At 26.9% G+C, this 18,990-nt stretch overlaps 1 protein-coding gene across 1 annotated transcript; it reads left to right on the plus strand.

Annotated features, from left to right (window-relative positions):
- The first annotated feature begins 3,258 nt into the window (after positions 1–3,258).
- Positions 3,259–18,862, plus strand: LOC126903667 (medium-chain acyl-CoA ligase ACSF2, mitochondrial-like). Its single transcript, XM_050682029.1, has 14 exons — positions 3,259–3,280; positions 3,614–3,701; positions 6,610–6,778; positions 6,851–6,979; positions 7,046–7,269; positions 7,322–7,439; positions 7,568–7,663; positions 8,313–8,461; positions 12,101–12,278; positions 12,566–12,673; positions 16,311–16,459; positions 18,134–18,275; positions 18,337–18,447; positions 18,525–18,862. Exons 1-14 carry the CDS (start codon positions 3,274–3,276, stop codon positions 18,663–18,665), a joined length of 1,809 nt encoding a protein of 602 aa, XP_050537986.1. The 5' UTR covers positions 3,259–3,273; the 3' UTR covers positions 18,666–18,862.
- Positions 18,863–18,990: the final 128 nt, after the last annotated feature.

An 18,990-nucleotide genomic window follows, 5' to 3' on the forward strand; every position in this document is an offset into this window, starting at 1 on the left:
GATATTAATAAGGAACCAGCAGATCAAGTAGCTTTTGGAATAAAACACCAATTTTTTTAAAATTAAACACTATCTAAAGATTTGCATCGAAGCGTTTATTTTTGATAGTGATTTTAATCACTGTGAGATATCATTTACTTGATCCAACTATGCCACGTCACCACTGTGCCGCGACCCCCCTGTGCTGGGTTTTTTTTTAAATTTTGTTTATCTATAGAAAATACAGAAAATTATACTTATTATTTTATCTTTGAAAGAAGTGAACTTAGAATTTTTCTGTAATGGAGGACGGAGAATAAAATACAATTTTTTTGAACATTTAATGTTTGAATTTCTTATCTTAAATACCAAATAATTTATTTGGGATTTAAATTAATGGTAGTCAAAAACACAATATGATCTCTACGACAAAAAAAAAAAATATATTTTGTAATATAAGTTCATGTTTTGTTCGTTTATTGATGAAGTTTAAGAAAGTTTTAAGGGTAAACATTAACATATGTTAACCAAACTAAAAGGCCAACTAAAACTATAATGCTTTTTGAAATGTGAGTTTTACTTTATAAATTATAGACTGAAGTATAGCTCCAAAACAATTTTACTAATTTTTGTAATCTTAATAATCGTATATATTATAGTAAGAATTGTTATTTCTGGAAAATGTAAATCAGGTTTAAATAAAAACCGTGTTTCAATGGCGGAACTATTAAAGGTGAATCCTTATATGAATTTTTATTATTTTTAGTTTTAACTAGGTATTTTTATATATAAACATTAACATATGTTAACCAAACTAATTCCAACCAAAATTTCTGAAAGACATTGCTGTGCATTTGAAATTAAAATTAAAGTAATTATGTAAATAAAATCAATAATTTAAATATCAATAAAAGCTATTGTTCAAAATTGTATCATTAAATACTATTAATCGTGTATTATGATTATTTGTTTAAAGTAGCACTTCTAATAAGTTAAAAGTATATTAAAAGTTGGTTTAAAAATATTACCATTAACAAAAATAATACGGCACTTACGTAATTAATTATTAATACTTTATAAAATGATTGACAATTATATGACTCACTTTATTCAAAGTAATACAAATAATGAGTAAGTACTGGTAAAATTTTAATATTTATTAAAAAATATATAAAATGAACTTTCATTAATCAGTTTGTTATTTTTAAGTTAAATTTTTATAGGAAATTTTTATTTTTTTAAATAAGGAATAAATAATATTGGATCAAATAAGTTAATAAATTGAGTTAATTTTAATTGTCAAAAGTAAATCATAGTTATTTTGTCATTAGTTATTTAACAGTTTATATTTTGATGGAGAGTTAGACCATCAAATATGTATTTAGGAATTTTGCGTCTTTTGTTTAAGAAGTAAAAATTATATTTCTTGACCAAAATTTTCTGGACATTTGCAAAAACAGAGATATCTTAATATAAGAATAATGTATTCGTCATTAAAAAAGGAATCTAAGAGCATATGAATCTGTAATTCTAGTAATAGGAAAACTCAATCTCTTTTAATTTTTTCTTAAAAAAATTTGGTAGAAATATATTGCTGTACTTCTAAGGTTTTTCATTAAAGTTTCACAAAAAGTATACTATTAGAAAGCTTTTCGTCTCTACTATACCTTATAAAATTTCATTAGGATCAGTGTTTTTAAAGAAGTTATAATAGTTTTACATTACAGAAAAACATCTAAAAAATGACATTTTTTCTAGAGTAATTTTAAGGATATGTTCCTAAATTTCTAAAATAAAGGTTTTTTTTCAATTTTCAAGGAGGATGGGATTATCTAGATTAAAATCGGTTGTTTTTGACGCTTGATTATTAAAATAAGTCCAGTGAAAGTTGAGAATTTTCATGGACAGACATTATTACTATAATAAACATCATTACAAAACTAAACCTCGTAGCTAAAATATCGGTTATATTATTTTTAATTAATAAGTGTAATTTATGAATTTATCCACTTTCTGTACAAAACATTGAGTGATAATTTTTATATTATTATAAAAGCAGAATTTATTTTTTAAAAAATTAAATTTTATTAGTTTTAATAATTTTATACTAAGTACAACCATTTTGTGAACGAAATTTAATGGGTTAAGTTGAAAATAAGAATATAAAGAATGGTTCAATATTATCTGAAAATTACTGTATATGACTTTTGATTCAGTGACTATTTTGCAGTACTTTTTCGAAAATAATTTTAACATCAGAATAATAATGTAAATTATAATATTTTTGAAATTAATTAATTAATTTATTTAGAAAAATACATATTAAAGTAAAAAAATAATAAATAAAAAAAAAACACATCATAGAAAAAAATTAATACCTTTGTGAGAAAGCTTCGCATCAAAGCTAAAAAGAAGTTAATAAAAATTTTTAGCTAGCCATTTTTAGAGCAGAGTTTAAGTAAAAATTGGATAGAAAAATGTATTATTGATCACTTGTAGTTAAATTAATAGAGAATTTTAAAATTGTGAAATTTTACACTTATTACATATTCATTGCATATCAATCGTCGGTATTTGTTATTAAAAAATGATAGAAGAGAACCCAACCTTTTTATACTAAATATTCGTTATAGGTACAATTTTTTTTATAAAAATTATCATCTTTTGAATGAATAATTAATTAAAATTAAAAATTCTTATAGTAATATTATCTTTCACAAGTTAATTCTAATTAAAAGTTATAATAGAGCATCTGAAAATCTAGTACTGTATTTACTCACATTCATTTTACCTTCTCTCCCCAATCACCACGTAATATTATGATCACATATCTAAAGAGATATGTATATAAGAGGATTAAAAATATAGAAAAGGAATATTCTTTGGATATCCAGAAGAAACTAAAGGATACTGTATATACTTTGATGGAAGGGAAATTTTATTAAGTAGAGATGTTATTTTCAGAGAAACTATAAATGTAGAGATTAAAAAAGAAAAAAAGAGAAAGAAATAAATTTAGAAACCGAAGCCTAAAGTGAAGAAAATATATTTATGATAAAAATAATGTTGAAAGAGAACAAAATGTAGATAAATTTAATCATTCAACAAATCAAGCTCAAGAACTACCAAAAATGAGATTCAATGATAGACATAATATTTAAAAATCAATATAATATACATGTATGTAGTTCAAAAACATTATATTCCAAATCGGATGATCCAGTTATATTCAAAGAACCTATAACACAAGAAATTCAGAAAATTGGAAAGAAGTAATTTTACCATTCAAGAAATATGATAAGTAAAAGTTATTTGATTTACTAAAAAATAAAAAGATATTTAAAAATGATTGGGTATATTGAACTAAACTCAAAATAAATAGAGACTCTTAATATTTATTAGATCTAAATTTGTTAGAATCTTTACAAGCAGTGAAAGTTCCATACAAGAAAACTGTTGAGATATTTTTATATTTGTCTCATTTTACAAGACTTGTTATTATTTTGCTGTAAATCTTGCTAATCACTGTTTGGAAAAGCCTCAGATAATACGGTTAAACGTATTTTAAAATATCTAAAATGAAAGTTTAACTATGGTTTAATAATTGATATTAAGGTGAAATGAAATTTTGCAGACTATGGTGGTGATATAACAATAAGGATATCAACCTCCAGGATTCGTTTTAATGATGACAAATGGAATAGTGGCATGGTGTTCACAAGGTAAAAATCGGTAGCACTTTCAACTACTAAGGCAACAACTTCTAGAGATCAATATTAGAGTATATAATAGGAATTATTATTCTCAGCTTATCTTATTTAATTTAAAATCACAAAATAGATATAAATATCATAAAACTATGAATACAAATAAAATTTTGATTTTTTATATTTCTTACTTTTATAATAACACAATAATGACCATTCAATGTTTCCTAAAGAAAGGGGATAAGTTCATAACTTATATTTACAAATTATACATGAAAGATATATTATTAAAATCTATATTTTTTATTAAATGAAAAATTTTTAGTCGTTGATTTAAATTTTAAACATAATTTTATTTTAAAACATTTAGTATTATTTAATATAAGATATTCAGTTTTAATCTTTCCTGAAAAATAAAAATAAATGGATTTTTTTCTTTTCGACAGTTAGAGATTAATTTACTATAGTTTATTATTGTTTATTTATAAAATATTTTTACTCTTATACTTTATTTTTGAATAATATATTACTCGATTAAAAATGAAACATTAACAAAACGTAATGAATGAGCTTACATCTTTATACGTTAATTTTCCGTTCGTATTTTTATTATTTTTGATGCAATAATTTAATTGTAGTTTTTAAATTACATTCTTTGTAATTTTTTTATTTGATGTTAGCGTTATTTTTATGACAAAAAATATGTTTGTTTTATTCAACCTTTCAGACTACTGAATGACAATGGCAAAGACAGTAATTATACATTTACAATATGCATGTATATAAAAGTATATCTTAAAAATTATAATACACAATATCATTGAATAAAAAATGTAAAAAGTAATATATCATATAAATTTGATCAAAGAACTATAGCATTTAGCTGGTTATATAGTCATTATACAAGGTTAATGATTTAAAAAATATGTTAAATATGTATTAAAAATTTAAATATAGCTAGGAATTTATTATTTACTCATGTCACGTGCGATGTCATATAAAACAAATTAATTTTTTGTAATTATTTACAACAAAATCAAAACAAAAATAAATGTGAAATAATTTATTAGGAACTACTTTAAATAGAAAATTGATGCACTGTTTGTATATTATCATTAGTTTAGAGTTGAAAAACCTTGATTAGAAATGAAAAATGTCATTTCCATTAAAAATTAAACCTTGGATTTTTTCATCGATTTCTACATTTATTTGTTTCTCTGTTTAATGTTATTTTAGCAATGTGTTGGTTGAAATAAAATTCTTTAAACAGTAATTACAGTTTATTTTTAATTGGCACAGATATTCAAAAGGGTATTATCTAAAGTACTATTTAAGTTTTATTTGGTAAAATAAATATGGTCATGCTAAGAATCTATAATTTTATGTTGTAATAAATTGAAAAGAAAAGAATAAATAAACAAGGGTATGTAGATAGTATATAAAAAGTTGGTACAATAATTGTAATAATAATATATAAAATATACATTAATATGTTAGTGGGTAACTAATAAATTATGATAACCATATTGAATTTCCTAGTCTTCTTTAATTATTTACTACTCAAAAAGCTGTTTGTAATTTATTAGCACGAATAAAAATTTTGTATTTACCTTAAAAATCTTTATGCAATGTAATAGTATTTCAAGTAATCCAATTATTATTAATTTTTAATTTAAATAAAATTAAAACTATATTAAAAATATTAATCTCAAAAAGCCACGAAAAATTACTGAAATTTTCTCCGTTTATAAAATACATTATATATATATATATATATATATGTAAATCTACGCGTTGTATTACAAATTTAAATATTACCATTTAATACAAAGTCTAAAAAAGTTTAAAAAAAGACTAAGTGATATTTAAATTCCAAGAAGACTAATTTACAGAGAGGAAAATATTGATCATAGCAATGTGAATTTTTCGTATTAAAAAACACTGAATGACCTGGTGTGAATAGAAAAAAATAGATTTCTATAGTAATCTTGTATGTTCATAATATGTCACATACATGTACAAGTGATGTTTATATGTGTTTTCAATATCATAATATAATATGGTGTTAATAATATTATAATATAATATAACATAATAGTACAATATATATATATATATTATATAATAAACATGGTTGGAAAAATTACTTAACGTGCATTGTTTGTCAAACCAAATTATGGTTTGAAAAACCAACACTCTGATCCATACATCATAGCTGGTCTCATTACAGTCTTGTAGAACTGACCTTTCAGTATCATTGAAATTCTCCTACCGTATAATACACCAGACGCTTCTTTCCACTTTACCCATTCGCACTTACTATGCGTTTACTTAAAATACTATATATCTAAACTTCGGTTCTTCGAGCGTTTTAAATTTCCAACTTAATGTCTAAATGATGAAATCAATTAATGTGGGATTAGTAGTGGAAATTATTCAAACATAGTGTTTTATTGTTCTAGAAGATAGTGAAATACCTATTTTTTTTTTCAACCGACTTTGTTATGGCCCACAACTTGTGGGCCGCCCTGGAACTGCCGTTAGGCATCACTTCAGGGTGAATAGTAAAATACCTAAGAATGTACAAATTTTTATTGCATTTTTTTCCATTAATCTTAAGAACATTTAAATACAATTTTATTATGAATCAAATTTTTTTTTTTTAATTTTTCAACATATATACTTAGGTCATTGTTTTAATTAAAAAAAATATTCAATTCAGAAATTCAAAAATTTTCTTTAACGAAAAAAGCTATTACAGTTTTATGTTTTCGCAGAGAAATGAATATAACTGCTTCAATTCATTAAGTCTGTATTAAGTGTTTATTCTAAATTTTAGCACTGTACAAAACACATGCACTGTTTTAACGTATAATGAAGATGCTGTATCATCATTTTTATGATATTGTTTTTTTATTAACAGTTGTTTTAAGTCAAAACCTAGTTATTATAAAGGTGTTCAAAATGAACCCTTAAAAGAAATGACTGTTGGAAATTTGATTGATTTTGCGGCAGAAAACTACCCCAATAGAGAGGCTATTGTATCAATTTATCAAAATCGTAGAATAACATTTTTCAATTTAAAACATGAGGTATATTTTTTCCATAACGACAATATGAAATTATATAAATCGGAAATATATTAGTTTGAAATGTATTCATAGATTGATAAAATAGCGGCTGGTCTTTTGGAAATGGGCCTAAAGCCAGGAAATCGACTTTGTCTTATGGGCTCAAATTCCATTGAATGGGAAATTACACTATTAGCATCTATAAAAGCAGGTTTGATAGCTGTAAGAATTACTGTGTTAATTAATTAAAAAAACAAATAATTGAATTTTGTATAACTGATTTTACAGGTAAATATAAATCCTTTATTTATGAAAGACGAACTTCATCACTGTTTAGAAAAAGTTGATGCAAAAATATTAATTATGTTGGAAAACAATCCAAAGCAAAATTATTATCAGCTACTTAAAAATATGATTCCGGAAATCGAACAACAGTCTCATGGAAAACCCATAACCTCTAGACATTTAACGAATTTGGACTTTATTGTGATGAACACAGAAGAAAAATTACCGTAAGTTTTCAAACAATTTATTTTACAGTCTTAATTTTTTTTTTTATTCTAGTGGAGTTATCAAGTTCTGTGACTTACGTCAGTCGGCTACCGAAAAATCGATTGCCAATTTAAGAAAAATTAACCTTAAGCTAAACCCATATAAAATTTGCAACATTCAATTTACTTCTGTAAGATTGTTATTATAGTTAATTAACAAAATTTTCATAATTTATTTTAGCGACGTTTAAATTAAGCTTATGCAATTCAATCATTTAACTTTAATTATATTAATATATGGTTATTCATAAAATTTCAGGGAACAACTGGTGCTTCAAAAGGAGCATGTTTAACACATCATAATATTGTCAATAATTCATATTTCTTATGTAGACGGCTATTATTACATCAAAAGGTACATTCATTTTATAAATTTAAATATTAATTTTCTTTGTTTACTTTAGTAATTGATACTTTAATAATATTTTTAATAAATTTTTAATTTTATTTAATTAATTAGCCACAAGTGATCAATTTTTATTATATATTTAGTAATTGAGCTAAATATTTATTTAACTGACTATTAATATTTTTAGTTTAATTTAGAATTAAAAAAAAAATGTTCAATATTAATTTTTTTTTAAATAGTGTTAAATTACTCCCAGTTTTGAACATGATCATCATGCATTGTGAACCAATTTTCAACTATTTTTCCACAAATTCTATAGACAATATTAAATTATATTTTTAATAAAATCTTTAAAGTAATCAATAATTTTTATACTTTAAAAATATTGGAATATTGACAGGAAGTTTATAAATTAAAACATTGGTTAAATAATTATTGTTAACTGTTATTAGTGTTAATCTAATAACTTCTATTAAGTTATATAAATGAGTTTTTAAAATATTAATATAGTATCATAAATCATTTAAGGAACATCGAATTTTACTTCAAGTTCCATTTTTTCATACATTTGGGACAGTAATTGGAATTATGACAAGTCTTAATAGTGGAAGCACATTAGTATTACCAACGTATGGATATAAGCCTTTAGAGTCAGCAAAAGNGAATTTTACTTCAAGTTCCATTTTTTCATACATTTGGGACAGTAATTGGAATTATGACAAGTCTTAATAGTGGAAGCACATTAGTATTACCAACGTATGGATATAAGCCTTTAGAGTCAGCAAAAGCCATAATAAATGAAAAGTAAAATATCTATATATAGTAAAATATTATTTTTTGATAAACAAATAAGTTAATAAAATGCAGGTTGATTAAATTATTTTGTAAAAAAGAACGTTCAAACAATGTCTTCAAAGCACAATTTTTTAAAAGAGTAACTTCCTTTTCTTCTAATAATCTAACAAAAAAAAATTATAATAGGTATAAATCTTAAAAATTGTCCAAATATTAGTAATTGGGTCACATACTTAATTATATTAATTATAATATTTTAATAATAATTTTTGTAATTAGGAATTTATGGAAAAAAATATTACTAAAATATTATTAGCATTTAAATAATTCAATGTAGATAAGATTTCTTAATGGAATATTATAGAGTAAAGTTAATTAGAGAGTAGTTATAAATAAAAAAAAACAAAATGTAGGGAAGAATATAGAAATATAGAAAAAATATATCAGGATTAATAACGCAATGAGAAATATTTTTTGTCAATTTAATGAAAGAGGAATAATATTAAAAAAATTATAAAGATTTACTATAACGCAGCTGAGTACATTGTACACACACTGGAGCGCACCTAAGTATTTTTAGGTAAGAATCGGTAATTTCATTTTAAGTTTACAGTAGTAGTAACTTCACATTTGGGGGTAGTATTCTCAGTCAGTGTTCATACACCGGTAGTATTTCTCTGTTTTTCGGTCAGTTAGTACGTACTGTCATCATAAAAATAATCGTGATTGTTGATGAACTTTAGGTACAAATTTATTTAAACATTTACTTATATTTACAATCTTCGTTTGAGTTATTCACTTCTGTCACTATACGGTAGTTTTATAAAGAGATGTTTAATGTGTTACCTAAGCTAATAACTTAAATTCCGTAATCTTTCTAAAAGTATGTAAAATGATTATTTACCTAGAAACCCACATAAAACAATTCTATATTTGATGGGGAAAAAAATTGAGTTTTTCAATCTATTAAGCCGTGTCTACACTATTCCAAATGGTGTCGATCGACACAGTCGAAAAAATGTGTACACGTCTCTCGGCTTGGTCGAAACATGTCAAGTCGAGTCGCACGCAACCCGATCAAGTTGGTAAGATCAAAGATAATCGAATCCACAACAGTAATGTGAACGTGTCATAGTATGTGACTCGACTTTTTAGCTACAGCTGATCGTATACTTTGTTATCATAACTTAATACTATTTAACAAAAACTGATGTAAACATTTTCATTCTATTTAGTTTTATTTTGCTGAGTGCATTTATTTGATTTTTAGTTTTATTAATTTAAGTTTATCATTCATTCATGATGAATTGGAGTGATGAACAAACAATTTCTTTTATTGAAATGTATAGTGATGAAGTTTCTTGTGAGACCCAACTAATTTACAATACAAAAATAAAAACAAAAGGTATGATGGACTTATGGAAATTGTGATTTTTTTTACAATTTTTAGCGCAATCATACATAATAAATGATTAACATTGAATGCAATATAAACCCAAGACGCCCAGCAACATAGTTAAAGATAAATATGGCAAAATTCTGTTTGAAAATGGAAAGGTAGTAGAGAGTTGGAAAATGTATATAGAAGAATTAATATAAAGAATATATAAAAAAAGAAAAGAGGAGATCAAAAATTTAGAGGAATATATGAAATAGATATAAATAAAAATAGAAAAGGACCCGAAATATTGATAAGTGAATTCGAAAAGTCTCCAAGAGAACTGAGTGACAAAAAAGCCACAGAGACTGACGATATCTCGACTGAACTACTGAAAAATATAGAAGAAAAGACAAAATATCAATTGTTTAAAATCATTTAAGATAGCTAAAAAGTGAAAGTCTACCACTAGATTTTGTCAAAAGTAAAATTATAACAGTTCCGAAGAAAAGTAATGCAACAAAAATGTGGTAACTATAGAACTATAGCGTTCCTTTCTGGCACTTCAAAAATACTTCTAAACATTACCAAGAACAGATTAAGAGAGAACATAGAACAAAATATATCGAAAGATCAGTTTGGATTTAGGAAAGGGCGAGGAACAAGAGAAGCCATTTTAGCACTGAGACAGATCCTTGATAGAAGAATTACACTGAATAGACATTGTTATCTTAGCAGAGTCTGAACATGACATGAATAATATGCTAAAAATTCTATCAAATGCATTTAATAAATTTAAATTGAAAATAAATTTCATGAAAACTAAAACAATGCTTATAAGTAAAATTCACTCAGATCTAAACCTTAATATACAAATAAACAATACACGATTACAACAAGTCCGAGAATTCTGCCACCTTGGAAGTATTATAGCTACCAATAAGAAAGTAACTCCAAACATAAAAAGAAAAATAGCATTGTGAAAGCAAGCATTCCAAAACAATAATTAGCTTCTCGCTAATAAACATCTGAGCTTTGGCACACGTAAAAGATTCGTAAAAAAATTTGTCTGGAGTGTGTTTTCATGTGGCAGTAAATCATGGACAATTTATAAGAAAGACAGAAGCAAACTAGAAGCATTAGAGTTATGGATATGGAAAAAATGACAAAGACAAAATGGTTAGACAAGAAAAAAATGAGCAATTGCTAGAAGAAGTACAAGATGAAAGATAGCTGATGAAAGTGATTGAATCAAGAAATATAAAGTTAATCGTATACATCATCCGGCACAATGACTTTATAATCAACATCTTCGAAGAAAAATTAACCGAGAAGAAACCAAGAGGATGCCCAAGGAAACAATATTTTAATTTATAATAATCAATAAAATTGAATATATTTATAATAATAATACTTATAAAATTAGAAAATAATAAAGCGTGTTTTGGTAAAACACATTCGATATACGCGTCGGTACAGTTATGTCAGTCGACTAGTCCATATGTATAGTGGACAAGTTGAAAGTCGATCATGTCGATCGACTCTGTTGATATAGTGTGGAAGCGGCTTTAGATTGACACAGTCCAGCGTCGCTTCGTGACACACACGCGAAGCGTCACCTTATCAGCCATCGCCCTACTACGTGTATATAATAATTTGAACAACACCGCATTCCTTACGTTACAGTGCAAAGTCCAGCAAGCACCGCACGGCCGACGACGATCCGCAAAATACGTTGAAGTCATGTTCGCAAAACCGAACCGTCCGCATCTTCGTTTGATTTTGGTTTTTTTTTTATTATGTCAACATTGCTGACTGTTCGACGAATGAGTTCAAGAGAATTATGCTGGATTACAGTTTTTACATAAATCGATCACAATTTTAATTGTTCGACTCTTTCGTTTATTGTCAATTTTTATTTTATATCGTGACCATTATTACTTGTGCGAAACTGTTTCCTTCTTAAAAAAACGGCAATTGAGCAGTTATACTATAACTGTTCTACATAGATTGTGCTATACAATTGCCGACACATCATCAAGATTTTTTTTTTGTAGCTCATTAACTGTTATTTGATACTATGAATAGACTCCAAGGAGTGTTCGACACCTTGAAGTCCTCAATAGATCCACTATTACTATGAAATATAAAAACTGTTTTTATGTACTAGCATTAAGAAATAATTTCAATTAATATTTGATGTGTTTTTTTTTATATTTAAAGAAATAATTTTACTTCATGTTTAAGTTTGATTTAAAATTAAATTTAAGGTGTACTTTTTTGTACGGCACACCGACAATGTATGTTGATTTACTTTCTGTATCCAAAGAACTCATCAAAGAAGGATTTGTGTTTGAAACACCAGAAATGGCACTTTCAGCGGGAGCTTTGTGTTCACCCGATTTATTTAAGGAAATCAAAAAAACATTTAACCTAAAACGTTTAGTTGTACGTATATTTATTTTATTATTCAAAAATTACTAAAAAATAATCCTGTTTTTTATTAAAAAAAGTTATCATAATATATTATAATTATATGTGTTAATGCCAAATTAAAAACTTATATTTAACGTTTTATTACTAGTTAATTGTCAATCGGCTATTTGCACGTAAATGTTTTGTATGAAACATAGCAAAATATATTGATGTAATAAAGAATTATATAAATTGTCTATTGCCATTTTCCTATTTTGAAAATGTAAAATTTTTATAAAATGTTATTATTCGATTTCTAGTCACTTTATGGAATGACAGAAGCCAGTCCTATTGTTTTTCTTTCTAATCCTAATGAAACAGAAGAACAAATGTGTACGACTGTCGGTCAAGTACTCGATCATTGCGAGGTAAAACAAATTTTTTTCAAACATTTGTTGTATGTAAAATTGTTATATTAAATTATTACCATTTTATAAAAAGACTGAAATGTTAAATGTTACAAAATAATTTTTTAATTATCTATTTAAATTTTTTTATTAGGGTTCAACTTATATTACTATTATAATTAATATAATTATCAACAATAGTTCTATCAGCTAAATACAGCAAGCCATCAGTGTCCAGTAACACTAAAGTAAGGTGCATTTTGCCGACTAAAATATGTTTAGGCTTTTTAAATCTTAAGATCCAATCTATTCCTCTAATGCTTCATCAGCATCATCTATTTTTGTATAACCCCGGATTGTGTTGTGGCTATTATAGTCACTTGAGGCCACTGATGGCTTTAGGTATATGCAAGGGACTTATGATTTTTGATGGTGGTATAATAGCATGAGGTCAAATATCTTCACGTAGGTAAATTGTTATTACGTACTTCGGGTAAACATCAAACCATGCGAATTGAAAGCCTTGTATATTTCGTTTGTCAAGAGGCACGCCGTCTGTTATATGTGTTCTTTGTAAGTAGAGTATATTCGCTTTGTGTTCTTTAGATATTCTTTCTAAATATGTGCCCTTAGCTTTAATCAGGTCTTCGATATTAATCTGTACTACTCTGATAAAAACTCGATAATTAAGTTTTGATCATTGTTTGCCCAAGGGTGCGATCATCGTCATTTAGGCATGAAAAGGGTTTTTTTGGTGGGAGTAAAGTGCTGTGTTTATAATAGGTGTGGAATCGTTACCCGATGGTTATCTGTCGGCTTATTAAAAACTGTGTTTTTGAGATATTTTAAGAAAACGAATGAATGACATACACAACTTTTTAGAAAATTGCTTATAATATTATTATAATGTAATTCATGATTAATTTAAATTAATTTTAGTAATAAATGTTGTAATTATAACCGTTTTACTACCCTTCAAAACAAATAAATATTACCTGACACGACTTACGTCGCAAAAATGTGGTCGACGCTGGTTTGGAGGGTAAAGACACGTGGGCCGTTTATTAATGAGCAACAGCAGGTTATTTTAACAAAAAAATAAAACAAACCGAAAAGATGAACACAATAATAATAATTTTCGCATAATATCGCGGCACTTTTGCTGGTGTCGACGACGCAATGTCCGGCGTGATCCTCGGGCGTCAAAAGGTTAGCAGCGTTGGTGGTGTCGGTGCGCGGGTGCGGATCGGTTGGTCAACGTTGTCTCTCTCACAACGGGAAGAAGACTCCCGTCTCATTTGCGGCGGGTCGTCGTCGGCCGTGCGGCACTTGCTGGACTTTGCACCGTACCGTATGACACGCGGTGTTGGTCAGTCAAATACTCATAGTAGGGCGACGGCTGATAAAGGTGGCACGAGTCGCGGGGCATCGTGTATAACGAAGCGATGCGGGCCGTGTCAAATACCCCCCCGCCAAACTGCCGGTCTACTTAATGACGGCCGGGAAGGTAACCGCGTATCACAGTGAAGGCCGCAAAACTCACATTGTTTGTTGGGTGATCTAAGGGGTCAGTGCGTGTATTCCAATTCCATGGGATTCTCCGCTGGTCGCTGTTTCACCGCTACTGTGTTGTTGCTGCTAATATTGTTGTTGTTGCCGCTCTGATTATTGTTATCACCACTATTGTACTATTGCTGCTGCTACTGTTGTTAAAACGATGTCTCCTCCATGTTTGATACTAAGTGTGGCGGCGTCAGTCTCTGTTCTCGGGCTGGCACTAGTAAAGTGAGTGATGCGTGTTCAATGAGCGTTGTGCGTCCCACCGTGTCATTAAAGCCGTAGCGCAGTATTTCATTATCTGTGATTATAATTCGCGCGTGTGTGGGTCACCTGCTATATCTAGTGTTGATAGACCTACATCGGGTAGTGTGTGCCGAGTACTCGGTTTCCAACAAGCTGTAGTGCGTCGCGTCACGCCCAAGTGAATTGTACCTGCAGCGTAGTCCCAGGAGACTTCCTGTTCTGTTAGAAAGTCGTGTTCCAGGAGTACGTCACAGTACAGATTCTCTAAGATAACAGCCGTAAAAGTGATTGTCAGATCTGCGATGTTCACGGTAAAAGTAGCGGTGCCGGCGGTTGGTGTCGTGTGGCCGTCTGCTAGTCTAACCGCGTGTGTGGGTCCTTTGCGCACAATTCCGTATTTATGGACTATTGCCGGAGTGGTACATGACTTTTGCGCTTGTGAGTCAAGTAATGCCGTCACAAAACCGTTGTAAAATTCAAGTTCTACAGTGTCATACCTTTACCATTTCATTATATTAACTAAGATATCTACTCCACTTCAGTCCCTCCTTCCTGATACAGAAGCTCTTCAAAACCTAAGACCGGTACTCTAGATCACAGTTACTTAAAGTTTTATGTTTTTTTGTTTTATAAGCATAATTTTCGAAAAAATAGATTTTGCACACTTATCAAATTATTATATAGTTAGATGAAAAACGATAGCATAGTGGAGTCGTGGCATAGTGGGACAAGTATAGATAATATCTGATAGTGATTAAAATTACTATCATAAGAAACGCTTCAATGCAAATCAATAGATAATGTTTAATTTTAAGAAATTGGTGGATTATTCTAAAAGAAAAATTAACTCCTATTTTGTGTTCTATATCGACTGCCATTCGCACATAGAAAATAGGTCATCGGTACAAATTTTTTTCATTCGAATTTTTAATATACAAAATAAGCTTTATTTTAACATATATAAAGAGACGCAGTATTTCCGGAACATTTTCAAAAGTTAATTTTAAAAAGTTCTACTTTTTATACAAATTTTCAAGTTTTCAAAAATTTAAAAAAGCTTTTCTTAATTTTGAAGAGGCAAAATAATTATAAATTTATATTTATTGTAAGTTAAATTCATGTAAATTTTATATTTATTGGTGGTCTCATTACTATGGTAAACTCTTATAAGGTATTTTAAAATAAACAAACAAAAATTAAATTTGAACACCAAAATAGCATGTTTTTTAAGTACGGAAACCATTCGCACATAGAAGATAAAAGTCGCCGGGACAAATTTTTTTTCGAATTTATTGTACGTAACATAAGCTTTAACTTGACAAATGTTTCAAGGACGCAGTTTTTCCGGAACATTTTCAAAAGTTAAGTTGAAAAAGTGGAATTTTGTAAAAAAAGTTGCTATTTTGATACCCCCCNGTTTCAAGGACGCAGTTTTTCCGGAACATTTTCAAAAGTTAAGTTGAAAAAGTGGAATTTTGTAAAAAAAGTTGCTATTTTGAATCCCCTCTGGTGGGCAGGTAAAGGGTCAGATTTTCAAAAATATTATATAAATTAAAAGGGAATTACTTAACTTTTAAAAGTCATGACAATTTTTAGAAAAAAATGTCGAAATTTACCGAGTTTAAAAATCGTAATTTTTTGGAGGCTTTCCATCATTTACGAGGAAAATCGGTCCAGTGATAGTTGAGAAAAAGTAGTGATACACAAAAAAAAAAAAATAATAATAATAAATACATCATGGTAAAATTAATACTTTACCAGCTTCGCATCGAAGCTAAGAATAATACTTAGTATTTTTATTATTTTTGCCAATAGTATCGCAGAACATTTAATTTAAACTATTATATGGTTCTAGGTTAAGGTTGTAGATAAAAATGGTTCCATTGTTCCAATGGGTACACCCGGTGAAGTTTGGTTTAAAGGTTACAACGTGATGCCAGGTTATTGGAACGACGATGAAATGACAAAAAAAGCTATTGTAGAAGACGGTTGGCTTCGTTCGGGGTATGTACAGGTACATATAAATAGGAAGTTATTTTATAAAAAAAAACTTAGAATTGTCCGTGATTCGGTATAGCGAATTCTTAAATAAAGGTGACTAGAATAGATTAGACTTAGTGAGTAATGAATTCATGATTATATTAATTCGAATATATTTGAAAAAATGTTTTTTTCGTTTTTTATACCGAATTTTTTTGACGAATACAATTATTGCTTGAATGAACGTCTTTAATTGAAACGATAATAATTTTTGTTAATGTTCAGTGGTAAATTTTCTGCTGTATATTAAATTTTGTGGATATTTGAATTTATGGTATCAATATTATAATATGCATTAAAAAGAAGACTGAAGAAAATTCAATCGTTTCGCACTAACTATTAGGATTTAGGTATGTAATTTTTTCCATGAAAATTCGATAATTGTAACTAGTACTTCATGTGAAAGTATGCTTTACTTCTATTATTTTTTCACGTAGGATTGGACGTAATAATACTATGTATTATTTTCTTAGAATAGCCTTTGACACGATAAAATAAATATGAAAATATTTAAAATTTTACATAATTTTAAGTGTTATAGATATTATAACTACAAAGCATAAAATGATGATTTTACTAATAATTTTTATCTTAAAATCTACTTTTAACAATGGCTTTCTTGGCATTAAAAAAAAAACAAACAAAATACTTAGGGAATAAAAGTTATTAGATTTTTCAATACTTCTTAGACCATCTTATACCTTTATTTTACATAATTATTTTAGTATCATTTTTAAAATTAATTTTAATTTTATAAATAATCTAGTATTTTAATAAAACTATTAAAAAAACGAATAAAAATAAAATAAACTATTCAAAAACTATAATTAAACAATATGTAATGTTTAATTATAACTAAACGCATATAAAATTATCTTGTGAATAATGTGAAATATAAATATAAAACATATTCATATGTAAAGAATACTCTACGCATCAAAGTTTTACGTGAGTATTGCAGTCATCAGAGAATTTTATTAAAGTCGTTTCACTATATTTAGTGAATGAACTTAAATAAAAATAAAAAATTCTATATAAACACAAAAATTTAATTTAAAAAAATGGTTAGTGAAAAATCATCTGTTTTATAATCTTTGTATTATTAGGTTACAATAAGACTAGTTCAAAATATTTAGTATAACACGACATAGAAAATTATTAATTAAAATTCATTATATATATAAGTAACTCGAAATTATTCAGAACAGAATTGCCTGCCGCTGTAATATTTTCCGTCATTGAATTGACTTAGATTGTATAATGTTATCAAAATATTTCATTTAAAAATAATGAACACAATACAATTGAATTTTTTTTTATTGCACATGATTTCATCGTAAATATTTAGTAATACAATTATAGCCATTATATGAAAAAAAAAAACAAAAAAGTCACAAAAAACGCGATATAGTACAATCAAAACTTTTTTAGCTTTGCATCAAAATGTTAAAAAATCGACCACTAACGAGGTTTAAATGAAATATTTGAAATATCACACTATATACATTTATATATATTACTCTCAATCAACTCTGATAAAAGTAGCTCTGAATAAGCGAAAAATGGGTTAGCCTATTTTTGATATCAACAAATATTTATTAAATTTAAAATTTAAATTGTAGTTATTTTTAATTTTAGAGACATTTTAGTATTATACGAAGACGGATATGGAGTAGTGAGTGGCAGAATAAAAGACATCATCATCCGAGGTGGAGAAAATATTCAACCTCGTTCAATTGAATATTTTTTAGAAACTCACTCGGAAATTATTCAAGCACAGGTTTATAACTGAGTTAATAATCATATAGACCCCATTTGTTATTAATTTTATTACATTTAAGGTTTTTGGAATCCCAGATGAAAGGCTCGGTGAAGTTGTATGTGCAGCTGTTAAAGTTGTTAAGAACTCTGAATTAAATGAAAATGATATAAAAAATTTTTGCAATGGAAATGTAAGTAGTATTTTTATTTTTCATTCCCAAAAGCTGGTATAATGTGAAAATACTCAATAAAATTATTTTTTTTTTAGATAGCAAGGTTTAAAGTTCCATATCACATCATAATTGTTGATGACTTTCCAAAGACTTTGTCAGGAAAAATTCAAAAATTCAAACTCCGTGAATTAATGATTGAACATTTAAAAAATAATAATAATTATACACTTAAGTAAAGATTTGAATTATAATTCTTAATTTAAAATATGCTATACTAGTTGAATTATTTAAAATTATAGTAATTTTTTATTTATTTTAAATTAACTGTTAATAGTAGTAGGGTGGAGTTATAAAATTTTATACTTTTTACAATCAAAATTTAAAATTATAACTATATTTCTGTAAAAAAAATAAATGTTTCTATTATTTATATTATATGAAAATATTTTATGAAGTTGTAAAAAAATGTTAGGGTAAATTATTAATTACTTTTAGTCAAGTAACGTCCTGTGTAAATAAACTACTAAAGTAGTTTTATATAAATGATTATAATATAATTTC

Source organism: Daktulosphaira vitifoliae, unplaced genomic scaffold (genome assembly GCF_025091365.1).
Source record: "Daktulosphaira vitifoliae isolate Bord-2020 unplaced genomic scaffold, ASM2509136v1 Scaffold_4, whole genome shotgun sequence".
Classification (NCBI taxonomy): Eukaryota; Metazoa; Arthropoda; class Insecta; order Hemiptera; family Phylloxeridae; genus Daktulosphaira; species Daktulosphaira vitifoliae.